At 44.1% G+C, this 26,127-nt stretch overlaps 2 protein-coding genes across 3 annotated transcripts; one reads left to right on the top strand and one right to left on the bottom strand.

The window, feature by feature from the left end:
* Nucleotides 1–1,586: 1,586 nt before the first annotated feature.
* On the bottom strand, nt 1,587–19,111 carry ARFRP1 (ADP ribosylation factor related protein 1). The gene is given in 10 exon segments (XM_036748793.1): nt 1,587–5,536; nt 6,064–6,164; nt 10,415–10,485; nt 12,172–12,253; nt 13,131–13,213; nt 13,528–13,615; nt 16,453–16,546; nt 18,899–19,026; nt 19,029–19,084; nt 19,087–19,111. Coding segments are annotated over 10 exon segments (816 nt in total). The 3' UTR covers nt 1,587–5,448.
* ZGPAT (zinc finger CCCH-type and G-patch domain containing) lies at nt 18,468–25,969 on the top strand. 2 transcript variants are annotated; one of them, XM_036748792.1, is made up of 8 exons: nt 18,468–19,189; nt 19,488–19,552; nt 19,935–20,625; nt 21,687–21,820; nt 22,807–22,962; nt 23,746–23,877; nt 24,044–24,449; nt 25,043–25,969. In XM_036748792.1, exons 3-8 carry the CDS (start codon nt 20,045–20,047, stop codon nt 25,179–25,181), a joined length of 1,548 nt encoding a protein of 515 aa, XP_036604687.1. In that variant the 5' UTR covers nt 18,468–19,189; nt 19,488–19,552; nt 19,935–20,044; the 3' UTR covers nt 25,182–25,969. The 2 variants fall into 2 exon arrangements, with proteins under 2 accessions (XP_036604687.1, XP_036604686.1); XM_036748791.1 differs by lacking the exon at nt 19,488–19,552.
* Nucleotides 25,970–26,127: the final 158 nt, after the last annotated feature.

Below are 26,127 nucleotides of genomic sequence, written 5' to 3'. Positions count from 1 at the left end.
GCTCTCAGCCCAATATCCATGACAAAGCAAGCACGCAGTACTTGGCTTTTTCATTCACTCCCTCATTCCCATAGGAATAGTACCAATCACCTCACGGCAAAGACCTGACTGCAGATGGACATGGTCCGGACTGGCCCAGGAGGAGCCAGCCTCAGTTGGTCTGAAGCCTACTCCCCACTTAGTGCTGCCCCACCAGGGGCAGGGATTGAAAGTTGTTCAAGGCTACCTTTCCTCTTTCTTCAATGACAAAGACAAAATGGGCTGAGGCACAGGTTGCTGCATCATCTTTTCTGTACGTGCAAAAGTCTGCCTTCCCTTCCTCAGCCAGGGGCTTTTTAAGCAGAGATCCCTTCGCTGGATCTTCATCCAGGCCACGCCAGGCTATCCTGACACAACTGGAGTGTCCCCTAAGACTGCCCGAGGCCCTCTTCCTTTCCCTCCATATTATTTTACTTAGTGATCTAAATAACTCCAATGGATTTGATTCTCAGCTCTATTCATCCACCCCTAACTTCTCTCCTGACTTTCAGTCTCTCCTCTCCCATGGCTTAATGGCCATCTTGAACTAGCTGTCCTGTAGACATCTTAAACTGACCGCTTTATCTTCCTCCCCAAATCCTCCTCTCTTCCTGACTTCCCTACTGCTGTCAAGGGCATGGCCATCTTTGCTGTGGCCCAAGTACTCGACCTAGGCATCATCCTCACCTCCTCACTTACTCCTCCACACCCCCGCCCCAGCATTCAGTCTGCTGAGTCCTAACAATTCTACATTTGCTCTATCTTTGGATACATATCTGTCTCTCTTCTAAAACAGCACCCACCCTAGTACAGACCCTCCTTACCTCCGGCCTGGACCGTTCCAACAGCCTCCTGGTCAGTCTTCCTGCTGTATCTCCCTACTCTGCTTTCAAACTGATCTTAACTAGAATATGGGTCTGATCGTCTCACACCGTCATTCTATCAATTCCACTATCTCCCTATTGCCTGCAGGAGCAAATATAAAATCTTTCATTCGGCATTCAAAGCCCTTCATAATCAAACCCTTTCGACCTTTTGTCTTCTTACACCTTCATCTCCTCTACATACTCTGCAGCCTAGTGACTCAGACCTCCTTGCACAAGATACTCCGTCTCCCTGTTCAGTGCATCTTCACTGGCTCTCATGCCTGGGATTCTCTCCTTACTTGTGCTTTCTGGCTTCCTTTAAATGTGAGTTAAATCCCACCTTCTGAGATTACATCCAATTTATTTTATATACGTGGTTTGCAGCTATAGTAGTTTGGGTGTTGTTTTCCTCCCATTAGATTTCACAATCCTTAAGAACCCAGACTGTTTTTACCTTTCTTTGCGTCCCCAGTGCTCAGCACAGCGTCTGACGTAAGAGGCATTTAGTACATGCTTTTTGACTGGAGGCAGGAAATAGTTCCAGGGACTCCCCCTTTTCCCCCATGCCTCTTTGAGCTGGGAACCAAAGACGCCCCAGTTAGACCGGTGCTTAGGAGAAAACTCATTTGCAAATGAGACCCCGCACTGCACTTAGGAAGCCTGGCACAGCCCTCCACCCAGGGACTACAGCAACAGCTCAGATTCCTCATCACATGTTTATTTTTCCAAACACAGAGAACCACTGGGGGTTAAAGACAATTGATGCCCCTTGAGAGGGGTGGCCTCGAGCCCCTGCCATCAGCAGCCAGACCCCCGCCGGCTTAGCGGTCAAGATGAAGGCGTCAGTGGGCAGGGAGAACATGGCTCTGTGACCACAAGCATTTAAGCACAAAGCTGGACAAATAAGCATCCAGCCAAACCTCTGCTGAATACTGCTGGGGAATGGATATCGGCAAAGTGGGAACTGTCACCGATCCCTCAATCCCTACACCGAGAGGCGCTGCTGTGTGAAAGAGCCAAGTCCGCAAGAGTTACTAAGGTTATAATATTTTTTCAATTTTTGCCTAAGGTAGTTAGTTGTCTGGGGGACTATGAAAAAGAAATTAAGGTTGTGAGGGCCTCAGGGCAAAGAGGCTCCATCAGCTACTCTATAAGGGTCCAAGCTTTTATAAATTAGAACAAGACCAAAACAGGGGATAGAAAGTTCCAACCCAACAGCTGCAAAGGCTAGGCTGGAATTTCCAAAGGAAGAGAGGATGTTTATGCTATGGAGTTGCTACTTGGTTTGGATCGATCCAAGAATAAAGGAGTGGGATGGGATAAGTGGCAAGGAGGAGAAAAATCCTAAGATGTTTGGTGGAAAACTATAAAGTCCTCAGTTAATAGCCAAATTAGAGGCTTCTCCACTGAGTCACAAGTCTCATTTCACCTAAGCAAGGAGATGGGAAACATGGATATTTAGACTTTTGGTAGAAGGACGATATAGAGTTTTTGCCCAGCGATGCTCCAGGACAGGCCTCAAACTGTCATCTCTTTGGCCAAAGCAAACAAGTGAGAAGCATTTTCCTCTGACCTTGACAGGTCCTAACTCTGAAGCCTGATCCTAAACCTCACTCTAATAATGATGCTCTTTTAATACACATTTAGCTGAAGCTGCTGAGCCATACTGCTACTGGACTAGGAGTCAAATCTATAGGAATCCTCTGGATCTTCTCTGGAGTAGCAGAATCTAGAGTTTGGAGGATGGAGCAGATGGAGTGCTTCACAGATATCTCTAACCTCAACTGAACAGTTGGCCTTCCTTCTTTCTGATGGACCAGAGCCCCACAGAACATTTTCTATCCCATTCCCTCCCAACTCACCCAGGGCTTACTGTCCGAGAAAGAAGAAAGGTAGCACATTTAACACTGCCAGATCTATTTATAAAGGGGATTTCTGCACAAACATATTCTCTTGTTACCATGTAACATGAAGAACATGATGTTCCTGCAGGGGCAAACATGACCTAAAGACAAACATGAAGTATGTCAAACTCCTCCCTCAAAGGAAAGATAAAAGAACAAATCCTACTTTGATTTTTGGAGTGTGCTTACTTTCAATTTGGGAAGCTTTCTCCCCACTCAGGATCTCAAAGCTCTCAGTAAACATTAACTCTCTCACCACCAATCTGCAAAGAAGTAACAGATAACTGGCTCTCTCTGGGACAGATCTTAACCCCCTCTATGACAGAGAAACCTTCTATCAGAGGGAATTTGTCCAGGATCACGAAGGGATATCAGAGGATCTCAGAACCATGTTTCTTTTCCTCTGACTCAGTTCAAGCTACATCAATCACTCAATTAGCATCAGGACTGGAAGGAAATGTTCAGTTCAAAATCCTCAAACTGAAAGGGTAGGGAAGCAGGTAAAGTTCTGCTTCTTCCTGACTCTTTACACTAACTTTTCTAAATTAAAAGTAAAGGAGCATATAGACTGAGGCTTAGAGATGTGTTTATCTTGCACTAGATTCTAAAGGAAGTAAACCACAAGAGAAAGAGCCCCTAGTGGGTAATGGACAGTAGAGTGGGGTTTGAATTGGCCCATATTCAGACATACTTCATGCCTGTAGCTTGCAGGTTGCCCAACAGGTCCACTGTGGCCAAGGCCATATGCTGGAAAGACTGACTATAATAGGTCACTGCCCACCCCTTTACTTTATCCTATAAATGGTCTCCATGTACCAGAAAAAATTATGAGAGAACATTGCCTGAAATTGACCCGGGGCATAATACTAAGGCACAACTTAGCATGCAGGCTACAGAGGCAGACAGACACCCCACAAAGTAGGAAGCAAGAGCCTATATCCCCCTGGCCTTGGCTTTCGTATATTAGCCCTCTTTTTGCCCCTTTTTGGGAGGCTAAAATCAGCTGCAATAAAGGCTACCAATAGCATTACACTACTTGTTCATCTTTTCTAATCAAGGTGCCACATGAGTCTAGCCTGAGAAGGAAGAAAAATGTCCCCCTAAGTACCTGCCACCCTTCCACTTCCCTGCAGGCATTCTAAGAGTGACACCCAAGTGTTTGGCTTCTCAATTGGGCCTGGAAGTGTGAGAGAAGGGTAGCTTTGTGGTTCTGTCACCGTTAACAATACAAATTTTGGGCAAGTGGATCCATAAGTGATCAGCTCTTATGCCACCAGCTAGCTGCCCAAGCCCTCTTATAAGAGGCTGTAGGGGATCACACTATCCTCTAGAAGAAAGTCAAAACCCTCAGAATGAGAAAAGCAGTAACAATAGGAAGATAGGGAGGCTGGCCAACCTAGGCTGATTCTGGTTGGCACTACTGATCTTCAGCTGCTTCAGGTCTTAGAAAGATAAATTGTGACAGACACTCAAGGTCAGTCAGCTAGCCTGGATGGAAAGCTAAGGTATCTACAAAACTCCAGGAAGGATTTCCTATCTCTCATTGCCTCTGCTGTAGGCAACACTGCAATTTGGCCAATGACCTGGATTATCTGGAGCTGATTTCTACATGCAAACAGCTAAGGTTGCTCTTCAATAACACCCACAACTCTTGGAAAACCCCTCAACCACTTATGGCTTATGAGCCTGGGCCTGGGCCAGGTCTGAACAAGTTATTTCAACTACCTATTCTGGACCCCAGGGCTGGGGCCCCAGAAGCCAAAGCAGGATTTAGAGTCGAATGCTGTCAGAGATGAACAGGCGGTGTCTGCTGGAGAAGCAGCTGCAAAGAAGTGTCAATGGAACTATTTTGGCTCAAAGTATCCAACCTTTTCCTTGGAGCTCGTCTTTTTTACATATCACCTAGTGCAGCTGCTCTGGGCAGCAAAAGCTTTGCCACGAGTTTACCTCTGCCTACTCTTGATGGCAATGTTAGCCGCCTGTCATCCTGTGAGAGGCTGGGGAACCAAGTGCAGGGCATTACCCCCAGAAAAGGGACAATGGGGAAGTTATTAGAAAACAAAAGGATTTAGAGCCAAAGGGTAGCTGCTCCAGCCAGAACTCAGCCAAATAAACCCAAGAAACCTAGAGCTTCAGGGCAGATGAGAACCACTACCTTACATGGCTGTCATCAATACTCACACCAGGGACTAGCCTGAGCCAGTTTTTCATGTTTGGTCTTAAGAGATGAAGGACTAAATTTAGGTCATTAACCAAAAATACTCCACCAGCTCCCCTGAGCAACTGAGGATTTTGTGGCCACACCTCATGATGGTATGGGTAAAGTCACTCATGACACCCAATAGTTCCTGTGCACCCAGGTGAGATGTTGGTCCTACCATTCCCCATTCAGGAGGGTCTTGTGTTCAGTCATAGAGAAACTCTCCCCCAACACCCTCCCGTTTCCCCTCTCCAACCCCCAGGTAGAATCCTCAAGATGACTTTTTTTTTCTGGATGGAGATAAAAGTTTGTCTTAGGAAAAACAAAAACAAAATAAAAAATCCAAATGAAAAGAATCCAATCGATGGCAAGGTCCTGGCCCTGTTCCCTGGACAAGGAGGGTAGGTGGAATCTGCGCTGGGGTCAGCTGTCCAAGCACAGCAGCGGTGCCGCCCCAGCCTTACGTGATGTCCTTCTGCCGTGGGGGGCGGTGGATATTCCTCACGACACACTTCACCATCCACTCGATGCCCTCATTCACCCCTTTGCTGAGAAAACACCAGATAAGAGGCAGTGGGTCCCTATGTTTCTTTAAAAGGTGGGGAAAAGTGGAATTGGCTCTGCGGATGACTCCATGGTCTTTGAAGATAGCTCATAGTCAAGAAGGGATAGTGGCCATAGCTAATAGCTCCCTTCACAGACCTCATTCATGTTTATAACATGACCACACTGGAAGGGGCTGGACCATATTTCCCTCCTGCCAGGGTTATGAACATATCCTTTTTGACTCTCTATTCATTAAGGGCTGGCAGCTCTGCCACCTAAGTCTCTGGTCCTCCTCATAAAGTCATTTATATGTGGTGGCAACAGCTGCAGGCATGCAGAAATACCCTGGGTGCTAAGATGCTAAGAATACAAATTCCTCTCTGGTCACCAATGGTGCCCAGGTCTAGGCCATGAAAAAACCTGATACCTTGGGATCCTGTTAGGCTTGGTGAAAATGGTGTACTGGCATGGCAGAGGGTATGGTTAGGAAATACCCACTGGTAAGGCTGCTGTGCCTCCCCACACTTACCCTGTAAGAGCTGAGCAAGCCTGTGTCAGGCAGTCTCTTTTTCCTATTTTATTAATGCAGTCACTGAATGCAGTCTTGATGTCAGGAATGGATAAGCAGGTCTGATGAGAAAGGAAAAGGAGAGAACCATTAAGAAGCTGATCTTTGGATCACAGCAACCCCAGGGACGCCAACTGATTTGTCTTCAGACACTTGGTGACAGTTGTGAATGATGTGGCCACCCTTTGGAAGAATGTGTCCAAAAGAAAGGAAAAGTTACTAAGTCAACCTAGTGCTTATTGAATGCCTAAGTTTTTATCCCTGGCCTCTCTTTTCATTTATTCTGGGTCATCAAGGTATATCAGTCATTCATCTTTAAAATGGCACCATTTAACTTCTCTGCCTGTGGCCCTCCGAACAAATGGCAGATGATTAAGGCAGGACTCAAAGGCACTATAAGAACAGCTTATCTCATTTCACTCATCAACCAGAATACCACCCATTTTTCAGGTGAACAGTCCTTTATTTCAGGTGTTTGATGTCCCTCTTCATTCATAAGGCCCTGGCCCAAGGATCCTTTCTCTTCTCCCATAGGCAAAGAAGGGATTCTGGGCTGCAATCTGGATTTATTAAATATTTTGAAAACATCACAGACGTTATCCCCATGATACTATGGAGTAAGGTTTAAAGAAAGAGAAAGGCAAGTAAACACAGCAAGTAATTCAGAAAGGGATGAGGCAAATACAGCTACCAGACTAGACCTCTCCAGTAACGGCTCAGCCTCGTCCTCAGGGAATCTTTTGAGACCTGATGCTGGCAGGAGTGAGGGACCCAGGCCAGCCTCTGAAGGAGACAAAAAAGCGGGGGGAGGGGGAAAGGGAGATTCAAAGACAAAAGACCTAACAGAACAGACATCAATTGTGGAAATTAAGAAAAATCAAACCCCTTTATAAACACTTGCCAAAACAGATTGCTCAATACTCTCTAAAGGTTCATTTGAGACCTCATGAATATAAGGGGCTATTAAAACCTATTCCCAGAACCAACTTCTTCCAAGAAGCTTCAATACTTAACAGATTTCACCTCATCCCTACATTATCTCTAGGGGATAAACGAGATAAACCCTCCCTTTCAAAGATGAAGAAATTGAGGCAAAGATACTAAGGGAGTTACACAAGAAGGTCACACTACAAGCCAGAAAGAGCTACATATAGAATCCAGGACATAAGCTTCCCATTTTATGACCCCCTTCTGGCCCTGCTGCCAAAACTTCCTCCACCCCTACCCATTACCCAACCCACCCAAAGAACTGACCACCTATTTACAACAAGCTACACTGGGAGCTTACATAAAAAGCAAGGGGCAAAAGCTCAGATAGGAAGGGGTAGGTAGGCAATAAATAACATCTGACTAGCCCCACTAACCCTTGGGACCCTCCAGCATCAGTTTACCACCTCATAAAACTTAGGAGATCCTTCCAAGTTTCCCACCATTCCAAAAAGTTGTGAAATAAACACGAAATAAGACCTGGAAAAATGCTAAAAAAAAAAAAATTATGTAGTTGGGGAAAATGAAGATAATAAAATCGTATTTCAGTCATAAGAAATGATGTGATTGAGAGGTATGTATAATATAATAACCTCTCAAAAACCCAACAAATGAGTTCCTAACCACTACTTTTTCCCCTAGCTTTCAGTAGAAGATTTCTGTAAAACAGCAGAAGGTCTGAGGCTAACCTCTTGTATTTAGAAAGGGCACCAAGGCAGGAAGCTCTGATAGGATCATCTCTAGAAAGGTTTTCCTCTCATTTTCATGCACTCCATTATCTAACCACTTGGGTATAGAAATGTTTTTCTTCTCCTATGTAGAAATTTCATTCCTTTCTCTGGAAACACCTCTTCTTTGTCATAATGAATTTAAGATGCAGGGACAATAAGAAGCACAACTGAAGGTCACTGTGGAGGGAAAAGGAGGGACTGAGGAGAAACCACTCATCACTTAATAAAGCACAGATGCTTCCAAGGCAGGTGACTGAAACAAAGCCCTGCTTCCAGGAGACACCCTTGCCGCCTCAGTCTGTCCTAAGGCTCACCAACCATAGGACTTTGGAAATTACACAGCACAGAGCCAAGCCACCATGCTCAGTCCAGTTGGTGCTTAGAGGGAAACGGAGTCCTAGGAAGAAGCCAGGAAATAAAGACAGACCCTTAACCAGAGATGACCAGTCTTCTAGCCATCCTCCAGGAAGTGTATAAAACACACAGGTCCCAGGAAAAAGAAATAGTCTTCTGATATTCTGTGATCCTATCGTATGTACTGTCCCCAGGACTGTTGCTATTCCCCAAGGCCAGACATTTGAACACAATGAATCAATAAAGGCTAAAATTTTAACTGAAGGCTAAAAATGAGACAAGAAACCACAGTGCAGTATTTATAAACAAAACGATCTTGGTTGAAAGCAGCTTTCTGGCCTCCCTGACATCAAAAGGGAAACATTCTTGGTATATTTAAAAGTCATTATACAAGCAAGCAGCCATCAACAATAAAGAATGAGCCAAGGGCCACCATTCACAACATGCCAACAACTGAAACACGTGGAGCACATATTACTATTCCTTTCTGCCTGTGGGCATGAATGGCAGGGAGGAGAAAGGAAGGACAAGGAAAATAGAGATTTCAAAGGATCACAGATTTAGAGTTGGGGAAGACCTCAGAGATCATGTGAGATGAGAAAACTGAGGCCCAGGAGAATAAAGGGACTTTCTCAAGTTCACGCAAGTACTGTCAGAGTGGCCTTGAACCCAGATCTTCTGACTACATATCTCGTGCTCTTTCTGCTGCACCTTCACTGTGCTACTCTGGTCCATGGTGAACTCACCCCCTCCCAATAATGACAGGCTCCAGATTTGGTTGGTGACAGGATGAATGGGGGTAGTGACCTACCAGCCCTCTTCCTCCAGGGACTTACTTGGAAGGCTCAGATAACTTTTCTTCTTCAGTGTCCCTTTCTCTTCTATACTTCCTTTATCACTTGGAGGTATGTTAATGATTAACGCATATTCAACATAAAGCAGTATATCTAAGAAGAAAGTACTTCTGTTAATTACAACAGGTCCTAATCTAATTTCCTTCACCAATTTCAGGCAAGAAGATATTTTTCCATTCTCTTTGATCTGATTCAACTCCTTTCCTTTCATACAGCTACCTTTCAACTAAATCTGCCTTCTGAAGATCTCTTCAAGACCTTCTTAAGTTCAGTCTTCTCCAGAACTCTTGCCTCAGTTAGGGAAATTGAAGTGGTTATTTCCTCCAGCCCTCATCCATCTAAGAAACCACAATGGCATCCAGGGGAAAAGAAAAATTCACTGTAATCCCTTCAACACTAATAGAAAGATAAGTCCCAGTAAAATATCAGCTTCTGGAGGAGGGTAGGACCACCTTTATGTCAATTAGCCTACTTCTAGGTAGCTGTTGGTAAAAGTCCAAGGCCCACCTGTGAGGTAGAAATATAGGGTGTAAATTAATTCAGTGGAATAGAGGATGGAGGTAGCATGAAAGAAGAATGGGATTTATATGCCTTAGCAACCATGGCTTTATCCTTTTTCTGAACAGTGTCTTGCAATAATGCCCATCTGCCTCCCTCCAGTGGGCAAAAGATAGTCCTACAGCTATGTGGAGGAAGGAGAGAAGGGAAAGGACAGACTCCCCGAAGCAAACACACCAACAGAGTTCAGATCTCTTAAAAGGGAATCTCAGCTTGACTAATGGCTTGAACCTCCTCAAAGTATAAGAAGTTCTGCAGCTTCAAGTGTACATCTTCCAGATCCTCAGATGTAACGGAAAAAGGAAAGATGAGGACAATAGTTCCAGGGATAAAGTAATGAGAAAGAAACTGAGTTCTGAAACACAGAAGGAAGGAGCTTAAAAGACCATTATTTTTTACCATAGCAAATTTTATAGCATTAAGCAGATGGGGAGACAAAACCAGTCAGAGATTAGTGGTCCTTAGGCACACTACTTTGACACAATACTGGACGGCAGAAGAAGGAAAGAACTAAAAAATCCAAAGGCCTGAAAGACACACTACCAGAGAGAAGGGCCTTAGACCTAATGCAGTAAGTCACACGGGAAAGGATTGGCAGGATCTGGGAACCTCACGCAAAAGTTCTCGGATATAGACTACCATAGATATATTTCCTTGGGTCCTAAACATAGGAGGTACTTACAACTCAATACTAAATAGGTATTATCTACTTCAACTCATAAGACAAAAGATTCCCACCTTTGCTTGCCTCTAGGGTTCAGAGAAGTCTTAAGTGCAATTTTATCAAACAAAGCGATCTAGGACTGAGCAAGGAGCCAGTGATCTCACCTCTACATCCTGCTTATTGGCCAGGACCAAGATAGGGACTCCCTCCAGGGCTTCGCTGGTGATCATTTTCTCTGGGAGAAACAAAAATGATGAGTGATGAACTACCCCTGAGATGAAGGCATTAAGCTCTGTCAGCAATTTAATTTTCAAGACCTCAGACAAGCAGAATGGGGTCTTTTCATAGAGACAGTACCCAAATGAGTACTTCATGGCTTCACTTCCTCACAACCCACTGTCTTGTCAAATTCCCCAATATGGCTTCCAACCCCATTAACCTACAGAATAGCCATCTTCAAGGTCACCAATGACTACCTAATCATCACATTCAGTGGCATTTTCCTCAGGCCTCATCCCATCCTCTTTGACCTATCTATTGAAATCTCCTTCCGTCACACTGCACAATGTTGGTTCTCCTTCTGTCACTGATCTCCTCTTACTTTGCTGTCTCCTCCTATTCCCAATCCCCTTAACAGCACTATTCCACAATATTCTGTCCCTGCTTCTCCTCTCTCTTCAGACTCTCCTCCAAAAGTTCTCATGCACTGACCTCCTTGCAGAGTACTTCCAAATCTGTGTGTTCAGTCCAAACCTCTGTCCTGACCTTCACCTCTCATTTGCATCTACCTGTTGGAAATTTCAACCTATATATCCTGGCTGGCACTTAAACTGGGTATGCTTAAGACTGTACTCACTTCCCCACTTCTCTCATTAAAAGTAGACCCTCTTTCTTACTTATTAGTTTCTTATTATTATTCTTATTATTTCTTACCTATTAGAATCATTCCCAGTCACCCAAGACCAAAATCTTAAAATCATATTTGAAGATTATCTCTTTCTTATGGCCCATATCCAGTTAGATGCTAAGGCCTCTCAAATTTTCCTTTAAAACATTTTTCAAATTCATTCCTTCTATTCCTACTGCTGCTACTACAGCTTAGGCCCTTATTACAACAGCCTCCTTGCCAACAGTCTCTCTCCACTCAAATATTTACTATTATTAAGGAAAAAACCACCAGTCTTTAAATCAGAAGACTTCGAATTGAGTCTCACCATCCTAGCTGGGAAAGTCTAGGCAAATCAATCCACTTGAGTCTGTTTCTTCATCTGTAAAATGAACACTTGCACTACAGACTCCAAAGGAATAGTTCAAGGAAAATGCTTTGTAGACCTTAAAGCACTATGTAAATGCTAGTTGTTCTTAGAGCACAACTCGGATGTGATTCCCTGGACTAAATAAAAACTAAACTCCTCAGCATGATATTCAAGGTCCTTCACAATCTGGCCTCGGATTATTTTTGTAGCCTTTTTTCCCACTTACTCCCTTATATAAATTTCATGTTCTAGCCAAAACAGACTGCTCACTTCTTCCCAGACCCGATTTGTATGGTTTTTTCTCATGTTTCTCGCAGCTTAGAATGGCCCTCCTCTCATTTCCATTTACAGAAATTCTACTCATTTTTTGAGGCCCAGTGCAAATGCTACTTCTCCAGTGGAGACTTCTCTGATTACCCCTCCTTCATATAGCACTTTGCATCTATTACCAATATAGTACTGATATAATGCCTTGCATGTGGTTATTTGAGTTCGTGCCCTATCTCCCTTACTAAACTCTACCTTATCTAGCACAGAAATCATGTCTCATTTATCTTTGCATCTGCCATGCCAAGTCTGCCTAGCAGACCTGAATACAGCAGGCACACAATAAATGGTTTTTGAATGAACAAAACCAAAGACCTCAGGTCAAAATCGTAACTCACCAAATGCTCTCTTGGTCTCTGAGAGTCGCTCCTCATCGGTAGAATCAATGACATATATGACCCCATGGGACTCAGCATAGTACTAGAATGACAGCAGAATGGTTAACATCCAGGAGCAGCTTCAGCATATTCAAAGCACATTTCAAAGATCAAAGAGAGAAAGAGAGGTGGCAAACTGCTGGCACAGAGCCTGGTATAAACAGGATTTTCTAAATTGCTATGATTGTCAGTTTTGCTTATTCTCAAGTGGAGATAGTTCATGGTACAAGAGAGTGGGCAATGGGCAGACTTCCATGTTGGAATTGCTCTTTCTAGCCTAAAAGAAAATAATTCAAAAGGACTTCTCATGCACTGTATTATTCTATTCCACATGTACCACTGGGGAGAAGTCTTGGGACACAGAAGTCCAAGATACTTAATGCTTTGAAATGGGCCAGATACCCTAGTATCGGCTAACAAAATAATGAGAAATCTTAATTGAATCCTTCCTTTGCAATCTGGTGTCAGTTGAGGCTGCCAGAAAAGTGGTCTTTTATCAGTTCAGTCAAGTGCTTCTCTTCTAGGGAAATAACCATTATTCTAAGTAGAACAGACTTTTTTTTGGGCAGGACAGTCAGATTATGGGGGATACTCTGGGAAACTCAGAGCAAGAAACAGCTACTACTAAATATACATTGGAAATTGACATCTGGAAACTCTAGCTTCTAAGCAATGGACAAAAAATAATATGTTTTAATAGGTAGATTTCTAGGAGTTATTTGTAAAGCTGCTTCCTATAAGAAATCAAAATATTCATGTTGTAAGGTTGTGAAAAGCAAAATTACCAGAGGGCTGTCCCAATAGTCTACCTAGCTCAATATCTGGTTTGTGATGGGGCTACCCAAGGACCACAGAGTTTCTAAAAAATTTGTGGAACTTTAAGCATAAGCCTGGAAAAAAAAAGAAAGTTCCCTTCTTACCTTGTCCCAGAGAGACTGCAATTCCTCTTGCCCTCCTAAATCCCAGAACATAAGGCGAGCTTTGCCCACATCAATAGTACCAACTTCAAGGAAAGAAGAAGATGGAAGAAAAGAGAAATTAAAGGTAAGATACAAGATCCCAGTCACAGAAACTTCATTTTCCCCAGTCTCTCATCTGGAAGTAAAGCAAAATAACTCCACACTACTCTACAGAGTAGCAATCACTGAGATAAGGAAGGTACTCAGCTCTCAGAAATTCAGTTTCTTTACCTTATCACATAAGAAGATCAATGAATAATCTGCTACTGCCTGGCTATCTCACCTAGGTAATGATAAGGTATTGTCATACTATATCAATTTGTTTTCCTGATTCTGTAACCCAAAAAGATCCACTTACTATTCAGGCCCACTGTAGTGGTGATCTTGGATAAACTCATCCCTTTGTAGTTTCTGTTAAATCTGGTTTTCGTTTGCTCCAGGAAAGTCTAGGTAGATGGAAAAACAAACAAGAATTCAAGTTTAAAACTGTCCTAAATAGAATAGGCTGCCTCAGATGATATGAATTCTCTGTCACTGGAAATCTTCAAATGGAGGCTAAATGACACTTGTCAGGGATTTTGTTGATGGGATTCCTGATTTCAGAAAGGACTAGACTAGATGAGTTGAGCTCATTTTCAGCTCCAAAATTCTGTTTCTACAATCCAGGAGTGTGCTGTAGCTAGCTCCTACCAACTCATGAGACCTGACTGTTATATTTTCAGTGTACTTACACCTCAGAAATGCTTGATTTATTGGCTTGTTGACTGCCTAGGCTTAAGAAAATGATAAAAGAAATGTTAAGAATAAGGGGCAGCTAGGTGGCGCAGTGAGTAGAGCACCGGTCCTGGAGTCAAGAGAACCTGAGTTCAAATCCAGCCTCAGACACTTGACACACTTACTAGCTATGTGATGTTGGGCAAGGCACTTAACCCCAATTGCCCTGCCTTCCCCCCTCAAAAAAAAAAAAAAAGTAATGTTAAGAATGCAGATTAAACATAAAAGTGGCAAGAGATAGAAAGAGAAATTCCATTCAAAGTTACTGTAGACACTATAAAATATTTGGGAGTCTATCTGCCAAGACAAACCCAGGGCTTATATGAATATAATTATGAAACACTTTTCACGCAAATAAAGTCAGATCTAAATAAATGGAAAAATATCAGTTGCTCATGGTTAGGCTGAGCTAATATAATAAAAATGACAATTTTACCTAAATTTATTTATTCAATACCATACCAATCGAACTACCAAAAAATTATTTTACAGAGCTGGATAAAATAATAACAAATTTCCATCTGGAAGAACAAGAGGTCTAGAATATCTAGGGTATTAATAAAAAGAAATGCTAGGGAAGGAGGCCTAGCCATACCAGATATTAAACTGTACTATAAAGCAGCAGTCATCAAAACTACCTGGTACTGGTTAAGAAACAGAGTGGTGGATCATTGGAATAGGATAGATACACAAGATGCAGTACTCAACGACTATAGCAATCTACTCTTTGATAAACCCAAAGAAGCCAGCTTCTGGGCTAAGAATTCACTATTTCATAAAAACTGCTGGGAAAATTGGAAAATGGTAGGGCAGAAACTGGGCATTGACCAATATGTTACACCATATACCAAAATAAAGTCAAAATGGGCTCATGATTTAGGAATAAAGGCTGATACTATAAGCAATTTGGGAAAGCAAGGAATAGTTTACCTATCAGATTTATGGAAAGGCAACAAGAGATAGAGAGCATTACAAAACGCAAAATGGATAATTTTGATTACATTAAATTGAAATGTTTTCGTATAAAAAAAGCCAATGCAACCAAGATTAGGAGGGAAGCAGAAAATTGGGAGAAAATCTTTACAACCAGTGTCTCTGATAAAGGCCTCATCTCTAAAATATACAAGGAACTAAGCCAAATTTATGGGAATATAAGTCATTCCCCAACTGAGAAATGGTCAAAGGATATGAACAGGCAGTTTTCAGAGGAAGAAATTAAAGATATCTATAGGCATATGAAAAAATGCTTGAAATCACTACTGATTAGAGAAATGCAAATGAAAACAAATCAAAATCTTAGGTACCACATCTCTCCTGTCTGATTGGCTAAAATGACAAAACAGGAAAATGATAACTGCTGGAGAGGATATGGGAAAATTGGAACACTGTTACATTGCTGGTGGAGTTGTGTACTGATCCAGCCATTTTTGGAGAGCAATTTGGAACTATGCCCAAAGGGCTATAAAAATGTTCATATCCTTTGACCCAGCAATACCACTTCTTGGGTTGTATCCCAAACAGATCACACAAGTGGGAAAAGGACCCCATATGTACAAAAATATTTATAGCGGCTCTTTCTGTAGTAGCAAAGAATTGAAAATCAAGGGGATGCCCATGAATTGGGGAATGGCTGAACAAGTTGTGGTATATGAAGGTAATGGAATACTATTGTGCGATAAGAAATGGGGAAGATACAGACTTCATAATAACATGGAGAAACCTACACAATATAATGCTGAGTGAGCGGAGCAGAACAAGGAGAACATTATACACAACCACAGATATATGGATTCTGTAATGACTAAACCTGATAGACTTCACTCTTCTCAGCAATACAAGGTGCAAAGACAACTCCAAAGGACATATGATGGAGAGACCTATCTACATCCAGAGAAAGAACTATGAAGTATGAATGCAGATTCAGGCACACTGTTTGTTCTCCTTCTTTTTTCCTCTGTTTTTTTTCCTCTTTTGTTTGTTCTTGGTTTTTTTGGTTTTGTTTCTTCTTTCTCCTGATTCATTCCATTGGTCATAATTCTTCTTTACAACTTGACTATTGTGTAAATAAGTTCAATACCAAGTTATATGTAGAAGATATACTGGATTCCATGCCATCTTGGGGAGGGGTGGGGTGGGGGAGAAAATCTGGAACTCAAAATTATGTGGAACTGAGCACTGTAAACTAAAAATAAAAAGTCTTAATTATATTATAAAACCATAAAAGTGTGCTGCATGAACTTTTTTTCCTTGAAAAATTTTCCTCCTTTTTCCTATTAAACACTTAACTAGCACACCCTAGCTATCATAACTGTCTCTGAAAAAAATGGATGCAAGAATCACTCCTTCCCCTTTCTAAAATGTTCCTTCCTTATAATCACTTACAACAATCTTCTCTCGGACCTAATAAGCTATCACATAACCAGTTGAAATTTTACTGAATGAAAAAAACAATGTAGCAAAATAAATTCCATGAATAAGAATTGAGGTAACCAGAAAAGAAAATACCTACCGTCTTTCCAGCATTGTCCAGTCCCAGGATTAGAATGCAGTATTCATCTCTCCGGAACATGTATTTATAAAGCCCTGACAGGAGTGTATACATCCTGCTCCTATAAAGTACAAGAAACCAGGAATCACTGGGGAACACTCCATCTGGAACTCCGTTCCTTACAGCATCTTCCTTGTTTCCTTCAATATAACAACAATAAATGACAGTAACAACCATAGATGAAACAAGCTTGAGAGTCAGAAGGGACAGGATCCTATTCTAGGCTCTTTTTGCTGTGTAACCTTGAGAAAACTCAACCTCTTCTCAGTTTTCTCATTTGCAAAATGAGTATTATATCAAACTTCTTATTTACTCCCTAGAAACATTGTAAAGATTAGATGCTACCTGAAAAACTTTAAGCTTTGGGAAAGATCAGAGATAATCGTGTTATAATAAAGGCTTATCCCGCTGCTTTTTCCATGTGACTGGAAAAGTTTCCCCAAAGGCACTGGTATGTATCAGGGTGAGTTTCTGCTTCCTTTTTTATACACTGAGCTAGACTGAGTGCTTCTCAGCAGGCTGACTGGGCCTTTCAGCTTCTCCCAACATAAGAGCCTACAGCTGAAAATACCCAGGGATCAAAACTGTACAGCACACCAACTCTTTTATGGGGGGCATTATAATTCACCTAGACAGAAACTTGTCCCTTTCTCTCAAGCCACTATAACCCAGAGATGTTGAGCTTTTAAGGGTTTTTAAAGGGCTATAGGAAATAAATTTGGGGGCTCATAAGTTCCCATAACTTGTACTCCGTAGGCCAAACTCACACCTCTAACACAGCCCACAAAGACTGATCTTTCACCACCTTTTTTACTGCTGACTTGCAAGCTCAGCTAGCAGGTAAAGAGAACAGTATGAGTTTTCAGATAATGGTTTAGAACACTAGGATAGGACAAACCTACTGGTTCATCAGTAAGACAAGGGAGGTTCTATCAGTAGGCAGACCAACTGATCCGGACACTCATATAGAGAGGGCAGGGTTAGACTCACTAGTTCTGAGGTTAGACAGCTCATAAATGAAAGTGAGGTAGGAGACAAGAGTAGGACTTTATGGCTCAGGAAAAGGGCAACCTATCAATTAGGAAATGGTTGAATAAGCTGTGGTATATGATTGTATATAATATATGATAGAATGCTATTGTGCTATAAGAAATAAGGAGGGGGATGATTTCAGAAAAATCAGGGAAGACTTATATGAATTGATGCAAAGTGAAGAGAGCAGAACCAGAACAACAATGTACAGAGTAACACAATATTGAGGCGGTGGATAGAGGGCTGGGCCTGGAGTCGGGAAGACCTGAGTTTAAATCTAGCCTCAGACACTTACAAGCTGTGTGACCCTACGCATGTCAACCTAAGCCTGTTTTCACTAGTTTCTTCATCTGTAAAATGAGCTGGAGAAGGAAATGGCAAACCACTCCAGTTTTGTTTGCCAAGAACCCCAAATGGGGTCAAAAAGGGTCAGACCCAACTGAAAAGATTGAACAAATGCAAATAGTAGCAATATTGTAATAATGATCAACTGTGAAACACTCAGCTACTCTGATCAATATAATGATTCAAGATAATTTCAAAGGATTTTTGATGAAAAATGCTATCCCTCTCCAGAGAGAGAACTGAGGAACTGAGTGACTACTGGAGCATCCTTTTTTTTCACTTTATTTTTTTTTCCTTTTTTTTTTTTGGTGGTGGTGGTGGGGCTGGAGGCAAACACGGTTAATATGGAAATTTTGGGAAAAGGGCAAAGCAGTTTCCAATGGACAGCAAAGCTCTACTGGCTCAAAAGTCAGGCAGATAGCGATGTGTTCCCATTATAATGCTCAGATGGGAGCTATGTTCTCGGAAAAAGGGGCAGTGTGACTCCACGGTGTCTAAAATGAGGAGCGAGGGAGCAGTACAGGGGCACAGGTTCAGAAGGGGCGTGGAAGGGCAAGATGAATCCACAGACTCGGAAGTGGGAGGAGGGAACAAGTGCAGCCTAGTAGGAAGGGGGCCCGGAGCGTCACCTAGGAAACTAGGTCCTATGGCCCCGCTGCGGCCTGTGCCAGGAAGGAAGGGACGTGCCTGAGCTTGAGAGTGACCCATGGGCTTCCTCTTCGTCTCCAGGGAGAGGCCGGCTCCGGCCAAAGGGCCCTCCCAACAGAGGGAACTCTCTGGTCCGGCCTCAAACTCCTAAGTCAGCGGCTCGGGGACTTCCACAACGAACGTGGAGCCCGTGACAAAGCAACAGGGAACGGGCTGCGGGGCTCCTACCTGCGGCCTAGCGCCTCAGAGACGGAGCCGGAACGACTGCTACTACAGCTACTAGGGCCGGACGAGACCCTACCGGGCCACTAACTCTACGGCCAGCAACAGTCGACCTTTCTCGCTGACCCTGGCGCTATGACTTCTGGGACATAGAGTCCACGCCGATCTCTTAGAGAAGGAGGAGATCTTTTGGGAACTACGAATCCCAGCAGGCACCGCAAGATCACGGGCCGTAGGCTTCTCAGCCCCAATGACGCTTACACTTCCGGTAGACGGCAGAAGCTGGGGGGAGGGAGTTCCGGTGGGTTCGTGGCGACCCAGTGAGGGAATAGAGGCGCTGTTGTGGCCTCTCTAGCCGGAAGAAGTACGGCATCTATGGTTGGCCTGCCCGAGCGGCGGTTTCATGGCGGCCGTGGAGGTGGTGGTGACGGCTGCTTCCCAGGCCTGAGGGGTGAGCGGCTGAAGAGACGCTGAGCTTACGGGAGTAGGGCTCGAAAAAGCCTGGGCAGGGAGGACGGGGCTCGGGAACAAGACTAGAGATGAAGAAACGATCCCCCACCGAGGGTCTATGGGCTAGGTCTCCGCGGAGGACGCCCAAGGGCTAGGCCTAATCTCCCCTCCCCCACCTCCCTGCTCCCTCCGCCGCCCCTTCCTCCTCCCCCTTCCCTTCCCCTCTCCCCTTCTTTTTCGTTGTCGTCCTCCACTCTCCTTCTCTACCTTGTTCTCTTACTCCTCTTCTCTGTCCTTAGGCGCTTACATTGTACTGGTGGGAAGTAAGATCTAGGCAGCTAAGTCAGTACACAATTTGTACAAGGTAAATAATTTTTCCTCCTCCCACCATCTTTCCTCTCTCCCCCTGGTTTTCCTCTTCCTCCCTACGAGTCCTTCTTCATCCCCTCCCTATGGCCTCATCCAGTCCCTCTACCTTCTTCCCTGTGGCTTGTGTCTTCCTCCTCCCACTAGCTTTTACATCTCGTCTTCCCCTCAGACCTGTCCAATTAGATGACACCTTTAAATTTAGGAATCCCAATTTTAAAGGAAGACGTGGTTCTTTCCGTCCCTAGTCCAAATTGGACACTTGGCCTTGTTCTGGGGTAGCTTGTCCAGTCTGAGAGGGGGAGACAGGGCACAAACACAGGCACTCCTCCTGTTGTGATTAAGCTTCTGTTTAAAATGGCCTTACTTCTTTGTTGCAGCTTGTGATTCCTAAAGGTTGTTGTGGAGCAGCTGCCTCCTAGCCTACATTTTGGAGGATGTAGGGATACTTCAGTAGATCATCAGAAGAGCTACAGACTGCCTCTGCAGGATGGATGAAAATAGTGTGGAAGCTTCCATCCAGACCTACCATGTCCAACTGCAGCAAGTGGAGCTGGCCCTGGGGACCGGCTTGGACCCTACTGAAAAAGCTGACTTGCTTCAGCTCCAGGCTGACTTAAAGCAGCTCATTGAGCTAACTGAGTCCAGTCTTGTGTCCATCAAGAAGAGCAAGCTCCTGGCCACGCTGGACCCAAGCCTCGGCCTAATTGAGAGTGCAGTGAGGGATGAAGCGGAGTATTTAGCTTTCCAGAATGCCATTCGTGAAGTGACAGGAGATTCCGAGACTCAAGGTGCAGAAACTGCAACCTCTCCTGAAAGAGGAGAAACTGAGCCTGACACATCTGGGCGTGAAGAGGAAGAGGAGGAAGAGTTGAGTGGGATGAAGGTGAATGCTCCCTACTACAGTTCGTGGGGCACTCTGGAATACCATAATGCCATGATTGTGGGGACAGAGCATTCAGAGGATGGCACAGCAGGGGTTCGTGTGCTCTATCTCTACCCGACTCACAAGTCCCTAAAGCCCTGTCCCTTCTTCCTGGAGGGAAAGTGCCGATTCAAAGAGAACTGCAGGTAATTCTCTCCCATCCCATTCTGCCCTTACAGGTACCAGGAGTCACTCAGGCAGCTGAGGACAACAGCCTCAACTTGGAATGGTTGGGAGTGATTGGTTTAGTTTTTAGTCATTTCTCTTGCTGCCAAGAGGTGCAGGGTAGTGGAGGCACTCTCGGTGTTGTTTTCTTGCCCTCATTAGCACAATATAGGGCATGGCAGTGTTCGGAAATTAGGGTTTGGGTTTTTTTTTTGGTGGAGGGGGTACATTTTGGGAGGAGGGTTCTTGGACCAGAGTTTGATCCTAGGCACATCTCCCCTTCTCCACTCCTCGGTTTACTCCTCTGTTAAATAGGACTATACTTCTTTGAGTGCTTTGAGTTCTCCTGTATCGCACATGTGTGAAGCAACCTTGCAAATGCTGTAGCTACTCACCCACAGTGAGTACCCCTTGTGTCCAGTGAGATGCAGTGGTGGGGGTTTACTCCCATGTGTCTTGGGGAGGGGCAGGGACGGGGTGGAATAGGGATACCTAAAGGGTATTTGGTTTTGGCTTTGTTCTTGTTTGCAAGGTTTATGGAGAGGCATATTTCTCTGTTGGCCTTAATCTGGCTTGTGGGACTCTTCTTCCTTGACTTTACATACCTTTTTTCATTGAAAAGAATTCAACCCAACTGAATGAGCAGTGGTATGAAAAATATGTTATGATATATAATCCAAGATCCTCACACTTGATTTTGTGTGGATTCAGCTGTGTGAGCTCTTGCTTTAACTATACTTTGGCAACTTGGGACCTAATTGGTTGTCATGAAGGAGCTGTGGATAAGCTGCTGTACTGGTAATCCACTCCCAGAGAGCTGAGAGTTAACTGCAAACACCTGTCCCACCAAAAATAGTCAAAATAAAACAGCCCTCAAGCTCACTGTTATTTCTGAATGGGATACCTCTTTTTTTTGGCGTCTGATTCTCTGCATTTTGAGTGCAAGCTCTGACAGGTACTGGATTTGCTTCTTCTTGGTACCTGATGTTAGTGCCATTTAAGGTTGGGAATATTTGACTTGTGCTTAACCTAATCCCTGCAGGTTCTCCCATGGGCAAGTAGTTGCTGTGGATGAGCTTCGCCCCTTCCAGGAGCCAGACCTGAGTGCCCTGCACACAGGCTCAGCCTGTCTGGCTAAGTATGATGATGGAATTTGGTATCCAGCCCGGATCACAGGTGAGCTATTAAGACAGGGAGGACTAAGGGTTTCCCTAACCAGCATCTGTTGAAACGATTGCCTCATGCCAGTGGTGTTGAAAGCTGGATCTGATTTCATGTTTTTTTTTTTCAAGATTCAGATAAAATCAGTTAGTTGTTAAAATTTGATGTCTTCATATTTATATTCAGTGCCATCAAGTAGAATACCTTAGAGTAAACTTGATCCCCCACACACTGTCAAAGATTGACCTTTATTCAGTCCATTCAGTCCACAGGTATTTACTAAGTTTAGGATATTGCAGGCATGGTGCTAAGAACATAAAAACAAAAATGAAACAGTCCCTGCCCTCGAGGAGCAAGGGGGTAAATAAGATATTTGCAGATAAGTCGATTCAGAATACATACAGTATAAATTATAAAGCAGTTTTCAGCATGGAGGAGAGCACAAACAACTTAAGGTATCAGGAAGTAGCACTTGAGCTGAGCCTTGAAAGGCATAAACAATTCTAAGAGGCAGAGTGAATAAGGAGGGCATCCCAGGGGGCAAAGATCCAGAGGCTGGAGCTGAAATGTCATGCACAGCAAGTATGTCAATTTGTATACAGAATAGGTGAGAGAGAGTAATGTAAAATCAGTCTGGAAAAAATAATTGGAGTCAGATCTTGGAAGTGCTTTGAATATCAAACAGACTGGTATGTTTTTTTATACTACAGCTATTAGGAATCCACGAAAACTTCTTGACTAGGGTTGTGACATAGTCAGACCCAGGGGGAATATTGGAACAGGGCACTAGACTCAGGTAAAAATGCTTATCATTCTCAGCTAAACACATAACATTATGTAACCTTGGGCAGTAAGTAGCATTCTTTTACTTGCCTCAGTTACCTCATCTGTAATGTTTTAGTTTGCAGTTCTACTTTTGTGTTTCTGTGGGGGTTTTTTGCTCATCTTATTTGTTTCACATAATCATGAAGTTAATTGGTGTTCTGTTCTTCTTCCCACAGATGTGGACAGTGGCTACTACACAGTCAAGTTTGACTCACTGCTTCTCAAAGAGACTGTGGTGGAGGGGGATGGTATTATGCCTCCTCTACGAAGTGAAGACGGCACAGCTTCGGAGTCTGACGGAGATGATGTGGATGATTCCAGCTATGCCAAAGGTACTCAGATGGTGCAGCCTTAGTCCTGTCGTGCAGGGGAGCACTAATGTCCTTACCATTCCAATTCAGCCAGTTCTCTGTTCTCATGAAGGCAGGTGGAAGGACAGGGGCTAAGCATCTATAGGTCTTCTTCAGTTAGAAATTACTTTGTTCTATTTTGATCTCCTTGGAGTTCTTTGGTAGCTCTTTAGTACCTCAGTATTTGCAGAGTGTTTACTCACAGCAGCCCTTCAAGGAGGATAGGGCAAGTGCTGTTATCTCCACTGGACAAATGAGAGTGAAGGTCAAAGAGGCCGAGGTCCTTGCCCATATTCACGCAGCTAGTACGTGATGGACCCAAGTTTTTAACACACCTCTTAGCTCTAATATTCTTCCATTACTACCAGCTGTCACAACTCCAAACCCTTCTGGAGCCTCTGTTGGAAATTAGTGCTTATCTGTAGAGGAGACAAGCATGGAAGTCAGGGTGGAAGAGTCATTACTGTTGTTATTACTGTTACTGTTGATAAGGGAAAAAGAAGGGGAGAGAGGCAATGTTGCTGCTGCTCTCTAGGGAGAGATGCTATAGCAGTAGGGTCCTCCATATATAGTCTCTGTCTAGGTTCTGTATTTGCTAGACTCTTCTGTGAGGAGAGTTGCAGCTTCTGTGGAATGCCTCTTGTCCCCCCGAAGTCTGCCAGTTCTGCAGAAGAATATATGGGAATAGTTAACCTCTGGGTTCAGGTCTCTTGCTGCATGGTCCCTCTCTTAGTTAAGCTAATGTCCACTTTTGTTTTATTGTAGTTGTGGAGTCAGATGCCTTGGAAAAAGGGACTTGGGGCCCTGCTTGCAGCTCCTCATTTGCTGGCTGGGAGGCACATACCCGAGGCATTGGTTCTAAACTTCTTGCTCAGATGGGCTATGAGTTTGGCAAAGGTAACCCTTTTTGGCCCTTGGGGCATGTCTTCAACCCAACAGTCTTCATATTTATGTGGAAGAATAACATTGATTTGTCAGCATTGACTGCACTTATTTAGTTCTTTAATTCCATATGGAAGGATAACATTTATCTTCTGCTCCCAACCCACATTTGTCATCCTAGGTCTTGGAAAGAATGCTGAGGGCCGGGTAGAGCCCATCCATGCTGTGGTGCTTCCAAAGGGGAAGTCCCTAGATCAGTGTGCTGAAATTCTCCAGAAGAGAACAAGCAGCAAACCAGACCTTGGCAAGCCAAGGAAAAGCCAGGCAAAGGGGAATGGAGTCAAGGGACGCCCACCCCAACGCAATGTATTTGATTTCCTAAATGAGAAACTCCAAGGCAAGGTTCCTAGGGTCCAAGAAGAAGGGAAGGTCCCATCCCTTAAGAGGAGTAGCAAGGAGCTCTACCATGCCAGCAAGAGTACCAAGCGATCCTTAAGTGTACAGCTCTTCCAGATCTTGGAAAAGGTGGAGCAAACTCAGAGGGACATCCGAAGTATACAGGAAGCCCTGGCCCGGAACATTGGCAGGTATGATATAGGCTTTTCCTGGAGAGGGAGGACCCTGGGGGGAGATTGGATGTCAGATGGGTGCCAACAAGAAAGACAAGGTTTTGACTGCACATCTGAAATTACCCTAGCCTGTTAGGCTCAAGAACCACATCAGCAAGCATTTATTAAGTGCTAACTATGTGCTAGCTAGTCACTGTTTCAGCACATCCTTTTGTCTCAGTTCAAGGATGAGATTAGTAGCCTTGATTTCTCCCAACCTGGCTGTAACTATATGAGGAACAGTTATCTCCAGAGAGGAATATCTTTTGAGGATAGAGTAGGGTTAGTTTGCCAGCCTTCGGTTAGTTCTTAAATCCACCAAAGGGGGCATAGTCACTCTTAAATTACTCAGGGTGAAAAGCAGATCAGCCTCTGCCCTCATGGATCTTCTGGTCTAATAAGATAGACAAGACAGATACAGCTTTGCAATCAATATCAAATCATGGGAAACGTAAAGGGAAAGTCAGGGATTATAGCAGAGGCTGGAGAATCAACTAAATTAATTTGGGAAGGTTTCCTTTATGATAAAGCTGAGGTTGGTCCTGAGAATAAACTCCATGGTTTCTTTCTAGGCATAGCGTGGCCACAGCCCAGCTGGAGGAGAAGTTGGCTGGAGCCCAGAAGGAGCTGAAGAATCTCCGGGCCCAGGAGGCAGGTTTGCAGCGAGAACAGAAGACTGCTGACACACACAAGAAAATGACAGAGTTTTAGTGCTGAAACGGGAGTTCTTTCCTGTCTCCTGAGTCCATCCTTCCCCCTTTCTCTTCCACCCCACCCCCCATCCCCACAGTGGGTGTGGCCCAGGCTAGAAAGCCCAAGTTTCCTCCATTCTCCTTCTCTACTCCTAGCCCCTGGGTACTTGAGGGGGCAGACCCCACTAGGGATACCTGTTGCCATCCTTAGTGAGCTCTGCTTCGGCCTCACTGACTGGAGACCCGTTCTTTTGGGCCACAGGTATGGCAATTAAGGGATGGGGTTTAGGACTAGTTGGAGGCTCCCAGGGAATGGTCTGGCTAGAGCTATAGTTTCTGCCTCCTAAGCTACCAGACTTGGGGACCTGGATTGTACCTGCTTTAGACAGACCCAGGAAATTATAATGAATTATCTTTTCCCACACTCCCCCAGAGCCAGACTCCCTCCCACCCTCACCCATCAGCCAGTTTGTGGCCTCCACTCTACAGGAGGGTAAAGCCTGAGGCATGTTAGGAAGGTCAGGTGTCACCCCCCCTCCCAAAACACCCGTGAAAGCAGATGGAACAGGAGAGGAGGCCCAGAGGAGCAGGGCCTGCAGACCAAGGTCTCCTTTACTTTCCTGGTGACCCCAGGCCTGTCCAAACACAGACTGAGCAGTGTTGATGGCGCTGTGTCTTGGGGCAGCCTCTTCTTGGGAGGGGGGAACGCTTTTCTCAACACTTGTTTTCCAGTTTGTTCTGCCACAAGGCCTTAGGAAGGAGTTTTTCTTAAACAAAATGATTAAAGTGATGTTGATGTGTCATTAAGTGGAGAGTCTCTGGTGAGGGCTGAGACCAAAAATAAGGTGGTTCCCTGGGTACAAAATGAGCATAGGACTTGGAAGGATAGAAGATTCAGGGAATGGGGTAGGGGGAGATGGGGGCAGGTGGGGATTGCTTGATAGGAGCTATGGCTGACTGGTTCC

The sequence above is a fragment of the Trichosurus vulpecula genome, chromosome 3, assembly GCF_011100635.1.
Source record: "Trichosurus vulpecula isolate mTriVul1 chromosome 3, mTriVul1.pri, whole genome shotgun sequence".
In the NCBI taxonomy this organism is placed as follows: Eukaryota; Metazoa; Chordata; class Mammalia; order Diprotodontia; family Phalangeridae; genus Trichosurus; species Trichosurus vulpecula.
Note: the sequence above shows the minus strand (reverse complement) of the source record. Positions and strands in the feature narration are given on the sequence as shown.

What these genes read in the sequence shown, in the direction of transcription:
- ZGPAT (XM_036748791.1), top strand. Translation starts at nt 20,045, where the DNA reads ATGGATGAAAATAGTGTGGAAGCTTCCATCCAGACCTACCATGTCCAA. An exon ending in GTATCCAGCCCGGATCACAG is followed by an intron (nt 21,821 to 22,806) that starts GTGAGCTATTAA and finishes TTCTTCCCACAG; the next exon opens with ATGTGGACAGTGGCTACTAC. An exon ending in TGATTCCAGCTATGCCAAAG is followed by an intron (nt 22,963 to 23,745) that starts GTACTCAGATGG and finishes GTTTTATTGTAG; the next exon opens with TTGTGGAGTCAGATGCCTTG.